Raw genomic sequence first — 12849 nt, 5'->3', positions numbered from 1 at the left:
GAGTGTGCAGTGAGCAGACTGTGCCACTGCACTCCAGCCTGAGTGACACAGCGAGACTCTGTCTCAAAAAACAACAAAAAACAAAAACAGAAACAAACAATACATGTTTCACTTCCTGAGATTTCCTTTCCTTTCCCCTTTCCTTTCCCTTTTCCTCTGCCCTTTCCTTTCCCCTTTCTTTTCCTTTCCGACACTATCCACCTGGAGATATTACTGAGATTTTCTTAAAAAAAAAAAAAGTAAACTAAATTTATTGATTAACAGCAAGATTCTACTAGTTTCAGGCACTTGGAGATCCCTGCTCCTTTGTTATCTTAGCTATTTTTGTGAGGTTGTCTTCCTAAATGTCAGTAAACAGTCTCAAACTGTTTTAGAAATAGATAGGAAAAAAATGTGTCCAAATATGCCCTGTTTTGGTGGTTGATGGCGAGGATAGTCCCTCTGTGAGACTTTCTAAAAGGCAGGCACCAAAGGACCAAAGGGTCCCCATGTTCTATGCATCTTTTCAAAGCTTAGTGGTACTATGTTAATGTTCAAAAAGAGCTTCCTAATTCATACAGCATTTAAGCAACTGGGATCCCCTCAGTACCTACAGAACCAGGATTAGCAGACAGAGTAACCAGGTAAAGGACATGACTCGAAGCAAAACCATCCAATTAGGCAGGCTCAGGCCAACCCAAAAAGCAAATAACACTGCATGTAAACACATCCTAAAGATGTGGGGACCTTAAACACCCTATCTATTTTGTCCTAAAGGTAGAGAGAGCAGTCTCCTTCTGGCCTAGGGCAGCCCTAAACCAAGGAGACTCCTGACATGGGTATGAAAAGCACTAAGTTAGTCCTGGAACGTAGGGACCCCTATATGTCTATACCTCCACTTGTAGACCACCTGGAAGGACTCAGCCTCCTCAAAGATACTAAGGTTCAGACCTGCAACTGTGGGGCCTCTTGGTTCTCTTGAGTAGGGTCTGTCAGCTGGCTTGGCTTGTTTTATTTCTTTGCGGTTTGGCTCCCTTTGACTGGAATGTCCCCTCCCCGACCTTGTCCACTTTGACCAACCTTCAGGACCCAGCTTAACCAAGACCTCTGGGAAGTCTTCTCGGACCCCTCCAGGCAGAGGTAAGTAAGCCCTCTCTCAGAGCTCTGAGTTCTGGTTGCTCTCGGTTGTGAATCTCTAAGGAGCTTCCATGTCACAGTGTGCTACAATGGTATTGCCTATGAGTTGTAACACTTATTTACCAACCCTAGTGGCTCATGGGAGGTGAGACTCCCCCAATAAACAGTGCTCTTTGAGGGCAAAAAGACTTTGCCTTATCCTCAGCTCCTAATATAGCATGAAAGAGCAGGCCAATAAAAGCTGAAAGAATCAATAGATGGATGAATATCTTCATGAATATGTGAAAAAACACAAACAATGAAATGGAAAAACACTCCTAGATTCCAGAAGACACAGGCAACTTGGAATTCCATTGCCTTACCTATCAGAATTACTGGTCTAACTCCTGAGTTACTCAGCAGGTTTTCAGGAACAATTACAGTTTCCCCTGCAGGAATGGGCCTGGGCTGTAAAATTCCAGTTAGTGGGGTCTGTGGAACTGGGGCAGATAAAAGGGGCTCTGGAAAAAAAAAAGTTTGACAAGAAAGATGACATGTGAAAACTAAATGAAATACAATAGAAAGCAATGCAGTTTTAATACTTTTAATAGAGAAGTATTAGAAATCTAATGGTTTGTTGTGTTTTTCATTAAGTTGATTACGTAAAGTGATAAGTGAAAAAAACAAAAGGAGAAAAAATTAACCATAATTATATTATATGGCTATAACTACTATTTAGCATTTTGGTGACTCTCCTTCCAGTTGTTTTTTCCATATGCAATATTTTGGATCCTGTTTGGTATTTTAGCTTTCCCCCCGAGATTATCAAAGGCATATATCTGTTCATTACATACATTTTGAAAGGTGTAGAAAAGTGTGAAGAAGGATGAATTCATCATTAACCAGTACTTCCTACAGGCAACCATGGTGATAGATTGGCATAATTATTTGTGTATATAAGATGTCTATGTAGTCTTTAAAACTATTTATTTAAACAAACATTTAAATAACTCATTTATGTCTTAGAACCAGTTTATTTACAATCGTCTGTGGTTTGTTCAGCAAGGTAGACAAGTGTTTGAACTGTGGACACCAAATGGCTACAGTTAGATATTCTGAAAGAGAGCCAGTTGGTTTTGGTTTTTCAGGTTTCTAGCCACAGACTGAACCATCCAGGTGAGAAATAATAAGCATGGGTCACATAAAGAACCAGATAACAGCAGGGAAAATCTAACACCACTACTAGCAAAACAAGTCCATATATGCCCTATGATGGTGGGTTGGTAGCATTGTGTCCCATATAATGAATGACTTTTCAATGCTATGGGTTAAAACTAAGTCAAAGGTTGAATTCAGATCAGTTGTAATGATCTTGTGTGTGTAGGGAAGGCAAATACGATCGTGACAAAACATTAGCTACTATCAATTTCCTCACATAACTCATCTTCAAGAGTTCAGGGAAAGAATGGAAGTAGAAGATATCTCTGTGAATTAAAAACACACTCACGATCCATCTTACGTTAAAATCTTACCCGTTCTTGAAAGAGGACGAACTGTAGGGACAGGTACAACTAAGCCAGGTTGGGGGAGAGGTGACCCAGGATACCATCCCCGGTGTCGTTTCTTTGGTGGCCCAGAAATGAACATGGTAGCTGAAGACAAACAAAAAAACAAAAAAAGAGATCGTCTTGTTCTCAGCCATGTGGATGAAAGGAAAGAATGCCAGAGTAAGACAGAACCTTTAATTTGATTATACTCAGAAAGTCTAAATCACTCCTCTAGAGGTAAAGTTTTAAAAAAAGCCACATTAGTAACCTAACATCACAATAATAGCCACTTAACATCTGTATGTTGTTTTACAATTCCCAAGTTTATGTAGCTTATTTCATTTGATTCTACCCACAACCTTGTGGTGTTGTAGGGCAAATATTGTTGTTATACCCATTTTGTAAAAGGAGAAAGGAAGGCTCAGATTTGTCCAGGATCACACAACAGACAACTTCGAATCCTGTACTTTGGTCAGCTACACCCATGGTTTTTCAAGACACTTCCTTAAACATTTGTTTCAACATTATTTCCCAGTTAGGTCATCCATATAGAATCCCAAGATATTTACTCATTACTGTTCACACCAATTACAAACTTTCAAAACGTTGTATGACGAGCTGAGAAAAAACTCCAGAGTATGTTGCCAGCTAATTCATTACAAAATCTGGAGCACTTCTAATCCCAGGTAAGTGCATTATTACAAAACTCTATGACAGGTATGGTACCTTGGTCTCCTGATGCATAGCTAGGTCTTGGTGACAAAGAGTAATTCCCTGTGTGGGCTGGAGTGGAGCTGGATGCACTGCCCTTCCCTCCATGGCTACTGTTTCCATTAGCAGCATCTGTAGAACACAAGGAGAGGAGTGCTCAGAACAGAGGCTGGGCAGGACCCTGCTTTCTGGGATGCTGGAACCATCTGATAGACCTCACACTCTAGAATTCCAAGAAACCTCATGGATAGGACCCAGTCCAGTTACATAAAACCAACTGCAACTGTCAGAGGAAGAGCTTCATTAAAATTAAACATCACTTAGAAACAGTTTCCTAGGACCCCAAGAGATCTTCTGGAATCACTTTCAGTGAAGTCTTTGGAGATGATGGGTGGAAGGAAGGGAAAAAAATTCTTTTCAAACATACAGAAAAGTAGAGAGAATAGGATAATGAACATCTACATACCCACCATCCAATTTCAACATTTATCAACACAGCCCATCTTGCTTTATCCACCCTTACCTCCACCCCCTCCACATATGTACAAGCATGCTGTGAATTATTTTGAAGCAAACCCATATCATTTTGTACATAAATACTTCTGTGTGCTTCTTTATTTATTTATTTTTTTTGAGACGGAGTCTCATTGTGTCACCCAGGCTGGAGTGCAATGGCGCGATCTTGGCTCACTGCAAGCTCCGCCTCCCAGGTTCATGCCACTCTCCTGCCTCAGCCTCCCAAGTAGCTGGGATTACTGGCGCCTGCCACCACGCCCGATTAACTTTTTGTATCTTTTTTAGTAGAGATGGGGTTTCACCGTGTTAGCCAGGATGGTCTTAATCTCCTGACCTCATGATCCGCCTGCCTCGGCCTCCCAAAGTGTTGGGATTACAGGTGTGATTTTTTTTTTTTTTTTTTTTGAGACAAGGTCTCACGGTCACCCAGGCTAGAGTGCAGTGGCAGACTCAAAGCTTACCGCAGCTTTGAATTCCTAGGCTCGAATGATTCTCCTGCTTCAGCCTCTCAAACAGCTGGGATTACAGGGGTGTGCCATCACACCTGGCTAATTTTTAAGGTTTTTTTTTTTTTTTTTTTTTAAATGAAACAGGGTCTTGCTATGTTGTCCAGACTGGTCTCGAGCTCCTGGCGTCAAGCAATGCTTCCACCTTGGTTTCCCAAAGTGTTGGGATTACAGGTGTGAGCCACCATGCCTGGTCTTAATGTATTTGTTTCTAAAATAAAAAGACTCTTTTGAAAATAACTGTAATATCATTACTATCCTTAAAATTAACAATGATTAATACTTTCTTTTCTCCTTCTTCTTTGAAACAGGGTCTCGCTCCATCATCCAGGCTGGAGTGCGGTGGTGCAATCACAGCTCACTGCAGTCTTGACTTCTGGGCTCAGGCAGTCCTCCCACCTCAGCCTGCCAAGTAGCTGGGGCTATGGGCATGTGTCACCACAGCTGGCTAATTTTTGTTTTTTTTTTTTTTGTACAGACAGGGTTTTGCCATGTTTCCCAGGCTGGTCTTGGACTCCTGGGTTCAAGTGATCCACCTGCCTCAGCCTCCCAAAGTGGTGAAATTACAGGCATGAGCCACTGCATATAGCCAATAATTTCTTAATATCATAAAATATCCTATTAGTATTCAAAATTTTCCCCAACTATCTTTTAATTATCTGTAAAAAAAATACTTTTTTCAAACAGCTGGCTTGTTCAAATTGGAATTCAAAAAAGATGCACATACTGAATTTAGTGACTGTGTCCCTGAAACCTCTTTTAATCTATAAGATGCCCTTCCCTTTTCTTTCTTACAATTAATTTGCTGAAAACCTGGCAGAATTTTCCATTTTCTAGATTTTGCTGATTAGATACCTGTGGTGTCACTTATTCTCTTGTCCGCTGTATTTCTAATAAACTAATTATTAGATATAGAGGTTTGATCAAATTCAGGGTTTTTTTTTGGCAAGAGTATCTCATAAGTACTGTGGTATACAGTATTTCCATCAGGGGGCACATAAGCCCATTTTCTCTCTTCTTGTGATATTAAGATTGATTGGTAGGTTCAAAAGTTGTCAGCATAATCCTTGGCATTATAAAGTTGTTCAGCCTTCATCTGATGGTTTTAGTAACCATGATTACTGATCTATTACTTCATTGATTTTTTTAATGCTGTAAAAACTTGATTCCATTGTTCAAAGTCGGTAATCCAACCAGAAGGTAGATCCTGCAAGAAATGTTGGACCTGAGTAAGAACATAAGTGGGCTGTGTAAATTATGATGCCTAACTGTTGAAAAATTTCCAAAAATGGCCAGGCACCATGGCCCATGCCTATAATCTCAGCAATTTGGGAGGTGGAAGAGTAGGATCACTTGAGCCCCGGAGTTTGAAACCAGCTTGGGCAACATGTGGAGACCCTGACTCTACCAATAATTAAAAAAGAAAGAAAAAAAGAAAAGTTTCCAAAAATGACAGGCTCTCCTTATGCTCATTCTTCTTCTACTTCTCTTAAAATTTCTTCTCTTTTACCACTAAACTTGGCTGGGTGCCATGGGTCATGCCTGTAATCCCAGCACTTTGGGTGACCAAGGCTGGCTGATCACTTGACTCCAGGAGTTCGAGACTAGCCTAGACAACATAGTGAAACCTCATCTGTTAAAAAAAAAAAAAAAAAAAAAAAAAAAAAAATGCAAACGTTAGCTGGGCACGGCGGCATGTGTCTATAGTCCTAGCTACTTGGGAGGCTGAGGCGGGAGGGTTGCTTGAGCCTGGGAGGTTGAGGCTGCAGTGAACTGAGATTGCACAAGTGTACCGCAGCCTGGGTGGCAGAGAGATACCCTGTTTCAGAAAAAGAAACACACACACACACACACACACACACACACAGAGCCACCACTGAACTTTTTTAGGATTTTTTTTTTTTTTAAATTTTTATATTCTCACTCTGTCACCCAAGCTGAAGTGCAATGGCATAAACATGGCTCACTGCAGCCTTGACTTCCCAGGCTCAAGCCATCCTCCAGCCTCAGCCTCCTGAGTAGCTGGGACCACAGGTGCACACAACCACACCCAGCTAAATTGTTTTTATCATTTGTAGAGACCAGGTCTCACTTTGTAACCTGGGCTGGTCTGGAACTCTTAGCCTCAAATGATCCTCCTGCCTTCGCCTCCCAAAGTAATGGGTTTACAGGTGTGAGTCACTGTGCCCAGATGAATCCTATCTTTTGTTCACAGCTTGCCTCAGCCTACATCTCTCCTTGGCTTATACTATTTACACTGATGACTTTAACTAGATGTTGGTGGCTCTACTCTACACCCTCAGTCCTGAATTATCCCTGTGATAAATTAAATGGCTGTTGAACAGCTCCACGTGGATGTCTTATGGGAATCTCAAATTTAGCATTTCCAAAATTGAACTCACAATCTCCCACTGGAGAACCTGATCCTCCTTCTGTATCCCTGTCTCAGATGATGGCATCAACATAAGCCCAGAAAGTTGAATGTCAACTGAGACCCCTTCTTCTCCTTGATGTTCACATTAATCAGTTAATTCCTGCTGGTTTCACTTCCTGAGTAGTTCTCTAATTTGTCCTCTCCTCTGCAACCTATTATCACTCTAGCCAAGGACCTCATCATTTGTCACCGAGACGACTGAAATGACCTCCAACTAGTTTTCCTATCTCGTCTTCTTCTTACACATTACAGCCAAAATGATATAGCTCGAGTTCAAATCGAACCATGCCATTCCTCTGGTCTATAAGTATACAGTGAAATCCACATTTCTTAGACTGGCTGCCTATAACTTTTCTCTTAACCACCACTTACTCACCTCTTGCCACTTTTTGAGTTTTACATTTTATGGTCCTAACAAGTCCAAATTGCTGGAAATTCTTGCATATATCATATTGCTTTCGCCTCTTCCCTTCTTTTCCTTTTAACCATTGTTTCTGCTGTTCCCTGAATCTGAATTGCTTTTCATCTACTCCTTTGTACAGTGAAGATCTCCTCATTGTCAAAGACCAGATTCCTCTGAGAACTTATTCTTAATTACTCCTACAATGCTGGGCTAAAAAAACCCTTTGTTCTGTGTTCTTCTGTACATTGCCATATTTGCTATAGTACACTGAAAATATCTTGTCAGAGGTCTATCTCCCCCACTAGATTACAAGGAAACTGGGGGTCAGGGATTGAACCTTATTTATCTTTGTATTCCCAGTTCCTAGTTAAAGCAGATGCCCAAGAAATGTTTGTTAAATGGAATCAAATTGTTATGTCACTTCCAAGTACCAAGTGTCATTCCCTGACTCTTCTGGCTGGAATGTAAGGAACACAAAGCTTCGCACACTAGTACGTTATTACAGACAGCCCCAGTTCTCTCTTCAACTGGCAGGGACAGGCAGCTTCTGTTTTCTTCTATCAATTTGTCAATTAAATGTCACACAAGTCTTTTATGGACTATGTATTTACCAAAGAAATATAAGTGAGGAAAACATCACCTGCAGCAAAAGTCTTCCCTACAACCTGCAAAGATAAAGCCAGTGGTTTCACAACATTCTTATTCCGGGTCAGGTCCTGAGCTCCACTTAAATTGATTGCAGAATTAGCTGGACTGAGAATCGGCGAATCTTTAAAATGAAAGAGTTTGTTTAAATTAGCAACTATTTATACATGCAGGAAGGAAGTTAATTCAACAAGAGTTGAGAAAAAGCAGATTATAGAATTTCAGTCCTTTCCTTGAACTATTCTGACGTTTAAAAAAGTCCATTTCTATGTATACTGTTTTTTTATTTTTTACTTATTTAACAAACACTCACTAGAAGTTACTATGTGATGCATGCTATTTTAAGCACTTTAAATATATTAATTCAGTTAATTCCTATAACAACTTTGTAAGGTAAGTATTACTACCTTAAATAATAGTAGTCATTTAACCTAGTCAAAATTAACTGTCCCCCTTAAAGCCATATATGTGTGTGTGTATACATATATTTATATATATACATTTTTGTGTGTGTGTGTATATATATATTTTTTGTGTGTATATATATATATTTGTGTGTGTGTATGTGTGTGTGTATATATATATATATTATTTTTTTTTTTTAAAGATGAATTCTTGCTCTGCTGCCCAGGCTGGAGCGTGGTGACATGACCTCTGCTCACTGCAACTTCTGCCTCCCGTGTTCAAGCGATTCTCCTGTCTCAGCCTCCTGAGTAGCTGGGACTACAGGTGTGCGCCACCATGCCCAGCGAATTTTTGTATTTTTTGGTGGAGGTGAGGTTTTGCCATGTTGGCCAGGCTGGTCTCAAACTACTGACCTCAAGTGATCCGACTGCCTTGGCCTCCCAAAGTGCTGGGATTACAGGCATGAGCCACCACGCCCAGCCTCAAAGCCAGATTTTAATGAGATGTATTTATCTCTAGCTAGATGAGTCTATTATTTTAAAAGCGTCATGCAAACTAACTCACTGAAATGTAGGAGAAAGCATTTTTCTCTGAAAGTTGCTTTAGTTTTATTTTTTCTTTTAATAAACTAGAATTAATTTACGGCAACAACAGGAATATCCAAAAGAAAGCTTTTTGGATTAAGAAAATAATTCAGCCCAGAAAACCACATGCTATTTCAGAGACAGGCTGTGGAAGAGAGAAAGACTCAAGCCAATCAGAGTTTTTCTAAGTGAGTAGAGACCTCAAATCCCTGACTACTCCAGCAGAACAGCTAGATCGATTAACACAGGAAGGTGTCAAACCTCTCTGAGAGTCTGAAGAGCATGCTCTGAGGAACAGGATACTTACTAATGGTGCTCCATTAGAAATTATCTAGAAAATTATTCATCCCACAACATGATTCCTGATCCATCTAATCATTGTTTCTCATCAGAACTCAAAAGAATGAAATCGTCCCCCACTGGCTTGGAAGAGTTAACGTGCTTCTCTGAGGGCCTGACTTACCCACCAGTGAGTGATTTAAGGTCTGCTGGGAGAACCCAGTGCACACACGACATTACAAAGTTGTAGGAAACTGAAGATGACCCCAATTTTTCATGTCTTAACAGAGCCTTACAGGACAAGAATCCAAGTTAAGTCTGCTATGCTATTACACAGATTTGTCTTCATGTTTCAGGCCACAGTCATATTGTTTGGAAGATTAGTAGTTTTCTGTACTAGTTCATATCTATAATTTTAGCATATCCCTAATTTGAAGAGTGATAATTCATCTTATATTCTGAAAACAATGAATGCAAATTGGTGCAGAATAAAGTACTAAAAATGAGAAGGTATAAAGTTAATCTACAGAAATAAATCTTCATATATATAAACAACAATCCATAGTTAAACAAAATGCCTAGGAGTAAGCTTAGTAAGAAACGTATGCAACTACATGAAGAAAACATTATAATATTTCTGGACGTAGTATCTGGGATTTGTCTTAACATAGTGAAGGAGGAAGTCAGATTAAATAACAATCACTATGTGTTCATAAGTACTGAAGCTGGGTGATAGATAGGTCATGGTGGTGGTTTACTTTATTATTCTATCTTTATATGTGTTTGAAAACGTCGGCTGGGCATGGTGGCTCACGCCTGTAATCCCAACACTTTGGGAGGCCGAGGCAGGCAGATTACCTGAGGTCAGGAGTTCAAGACCAGCCTGGCCAACATGGTGAAACCCTGTCCTTACTAAAAATACAAAAATTAGCTGGGCGTGGTGGCACACACCTGTAATACCAGCTATTCGGGAGGCTGAGGCAGAAGAATTGCTTGAACCCATGAGGTGGAGGTTGCAGTGAGCCAAGATCGTGCCACTGCACTCCAGCCAGGTCGACAGAGCGAGACTCTGTCGCAAATAAGAAAAAAAGAAAAGAAACTGTTAAGATTTAAAATTAAAAAATAACTTATGAAAATACACCTGAACAAATATGAAGACAAAACATGCTTCCAAGCAGAAATACTCAATGTCAAAAAGATGCCCATCAACCTAAGTTAATTTATAAATCTAATGTGATCCTAGGAAAATTCCTACAGGTTTAGATATTATTAGAATTACTTGAATGTTTTCATGAGGCAAGCTAATGTAATGCTGATATAAAAATTAGACAAGAATAGCTGGAAACATTCTAAAAAATAAGAGAAATGAGGGGAGGCTAGAATTGTTATATAATAAAATATATTATAAAACTTCAATGAATAAAACACTATGGTCTTGGTAAAAACAGAACAATGGAACAAAAGAGACAGTAAGTAACAGATTGAAATACACATAAAAATTTAGTAAAAGATAAAAGTAGCAGCTCAAATCAGCAATAAAGAACCATTCAGTAAATTATATTGAGGCAATTATGTATACAGGAAAAAAATAAAGTTATACCAGCATCTTACACCAGGTGTCAAAAAAAAAAAAAAATCAAATGGACCAAAGATATAAACTTAGACTCTGAAAATATAAAAATGATAGAAAATATGGAAAAATTAATTATCACCTTGATATGGAAAAGGCCAAACTATTAATCAAAATGCAGAAGTCATAAACAAAAGACTAATAAATTCAGTTACAAAAAATAAATAATTTCTGTATGGCAAAATTTTTATTTTATTTTATTTATTTTTTATTTTATTTTATTTTATTTTTTTGAGGCAGAGTCTCGCTCTGTCACCCAGGCTGGAGTGCAGTGGCGTGATCTCAGCTCACTGCAAGCTCCGCCTCCCGGCTTCATACCATTCTCCTGCCTCAGCCTCCCTAGTAGCTGGGACTACAGGCGCCCGCCACCACGCCCGGCTAATTTTTTTGTATTTTTAGTAGAGACGGGGTTTCACCATGTTAGCCAGGATGGTCTCGATCTTCTGACCTCGTGATCCGCCCGCCTTGGCCTCCCAAAGTGCTGGGATTACAGGCGTGAGCCACTGCGCCCGGCCTATTTTATTTTATTTATTTTTTATTTATTTATTCTTTTGAGACGGAGTCTCGCTCTGTCGCCCAGGCTGGAGTGCAGTGGCGCGATCTCGACTCACTGCAAGCTCCGCCTCCCGGGTTTACGCCATTCTCCTGGCTCAGCCTCCCGAGTAGCTGGGACTACAGGCGCCCGCCACCTCGCCCGGCTAATTTTTTGTATTTTTTAGTAGAGATGGGGTTTCACCATGTTAGCCAGGATGGTCTCGATCTCCTGACCTCGTGATCCGCCCGTCTCGGCCTCCCAAAGTGCTGGGATTACAGGCTTGAGCCACCGAGCCCGGCCGGCAAAATTTTATAACAACATAAATAGTAGCCAGAGAGAGGTGGAGTGGCCATCCTAATCTCAGAAAAAATAGACTCTAGGCCGGGCGCGGTGGCTCACGCCTGTAATCCCAGGACTTTGGGAGCCCAAGGTGGGCGGATCACGAGGTCAGGCGATCGAGACCATCCTGGCTCACACGGTGAAACCCCGTCTCTACTGGGTGACAGAACAAGATGCCATCTCAAAATAAATAAATAAATAAATAAAAATAAAATAAAATAAATGAAAATTAAACACAACATACAACAACTTATGGGATGCCACTAAAGTAATTAGAAGGAAATTTATAGCTGTAAATGCCTATATTAAAAAAAAGAATGATCCCAAATCAATCACCTTAAAAGTGATCCCAAATCAATCACCTTAAGAAACTAGAAAAAGAAGTACACACTAAACCCAAAGAAAGAAAAAGAAAGGAATAAAAACAACAGCAGAAAGGAATAAAGGAACAGAGAAACAATCGTGGAAATGAACAAAACCAAAAGTTTGTTTTTCGAGTGAATCAACAAAATTGACAAATCTTTAGCCAGATTGACCAATGAAAAAAGAGAGAAGATATAAATTACTAAAATTAGGAATAAAAGAGGGGGCATCACTGGCAACCTTAAAGAAAAAAAAAGCATTATAAACAAATGCTATGAACAATTGTATGCCATTGTTATAGACTGAATTGTCTCCCCGCCATTCATATGTCAAGGCCCCAGTTCCTAAAACCTTAGACTGTGACTGTATTTGGACACAGCACCTTTAAAGGGGGTAATTATGATGAAATGAGGTCATGGGTAAGGGCCTAGTCTGAAATGACTGGCGTCCTTAGAAGAAGAAGAGACATCAGGAATGTGCCCATACACAGAGGAAGGCCACGTGAGGACGCAGCAAGAAGACGGTCATCTGCAAGTCAAGGAGAGAGGCCTCAGCAGAATCCAATCCTGCCAGCACCTCAGTCTTCGACTTCCAGTGTCCAGGACTGTGTGAAAATAAATTGCTATTGTTTAAACCACTCATTGTGTAGTATTTTGTTAAGGCAGTCCCCGCAAACTAATATAGCCATCAAATTAGATAAATCTAATTAGGTAATTAGATTTGAAATAGACAAATTCTTAGGACAGAAATGATCAAAATTGACTCAAGGAGAGAGAAAAAATCTGAATAGACCTATAACAAGCAAAGAGACTAAATTAGTTAAAAAAAAAAAAAACCAAAAATAAATCCCACAACTA

The 12849-nt window shown here is 39.8% G+C and overlaps 1 protein-coding gene across 4 annotated transcripts in view; it reads right to left on the bottom strand.

The window, feature by feature from the left end:
• The window catches only part of GREB1L (GREB1 like retinoic acid receptor coactivator), a 295664-nt gene that overhangs the window by 82716 nt on the left and 200099 nt on the right, over positions 1–12849 (bottom strand). For 3 of the 4 annotated variants that reach the window (XM_031658936.1, XM_031658933.1, XM_031658934.1), the window contains exons 8-11: positions 7853–7981; positions 3369–3485; positions 2628–2747; positions 1479–1616 (exon numbers count right to left, since the gene is read on the bottom strand). In XM_031658936.1, the coding sequence (XP_031514796.1) occupies positions 1479–1616; positions 2628–2747; positions 3369–3485; positions 7853–7981 (504 nt within the window). The remainder of the gene's footprint in view (positions 1–1478; positions 1617–2627; positions 2748–3368; positions 3486–7852; positions 7982–12849) is intronic. The other variant, XM_031658935.1, reaches the window with a different exon arrangement.

This window comes from Papio anubis, chromosome 19, assembly GCF_008728515.1.
Source record: "Papio anubis isolate 15944 chromosome 19, Panubis1.0, whole genome shotgun sequence".
Taxonomy (NCBI): domain Eukaryota; kingdom Metazoa; phylum Chordata; class Mammalia; order Primates; family Cercopithecidae; genus Papio; species Papio anubis.
The sequence above is the reverse complement of the archived record's forward strand: the minus strand, read 5'-3'. Positions and strand labels throughout refer to the sequence as shown.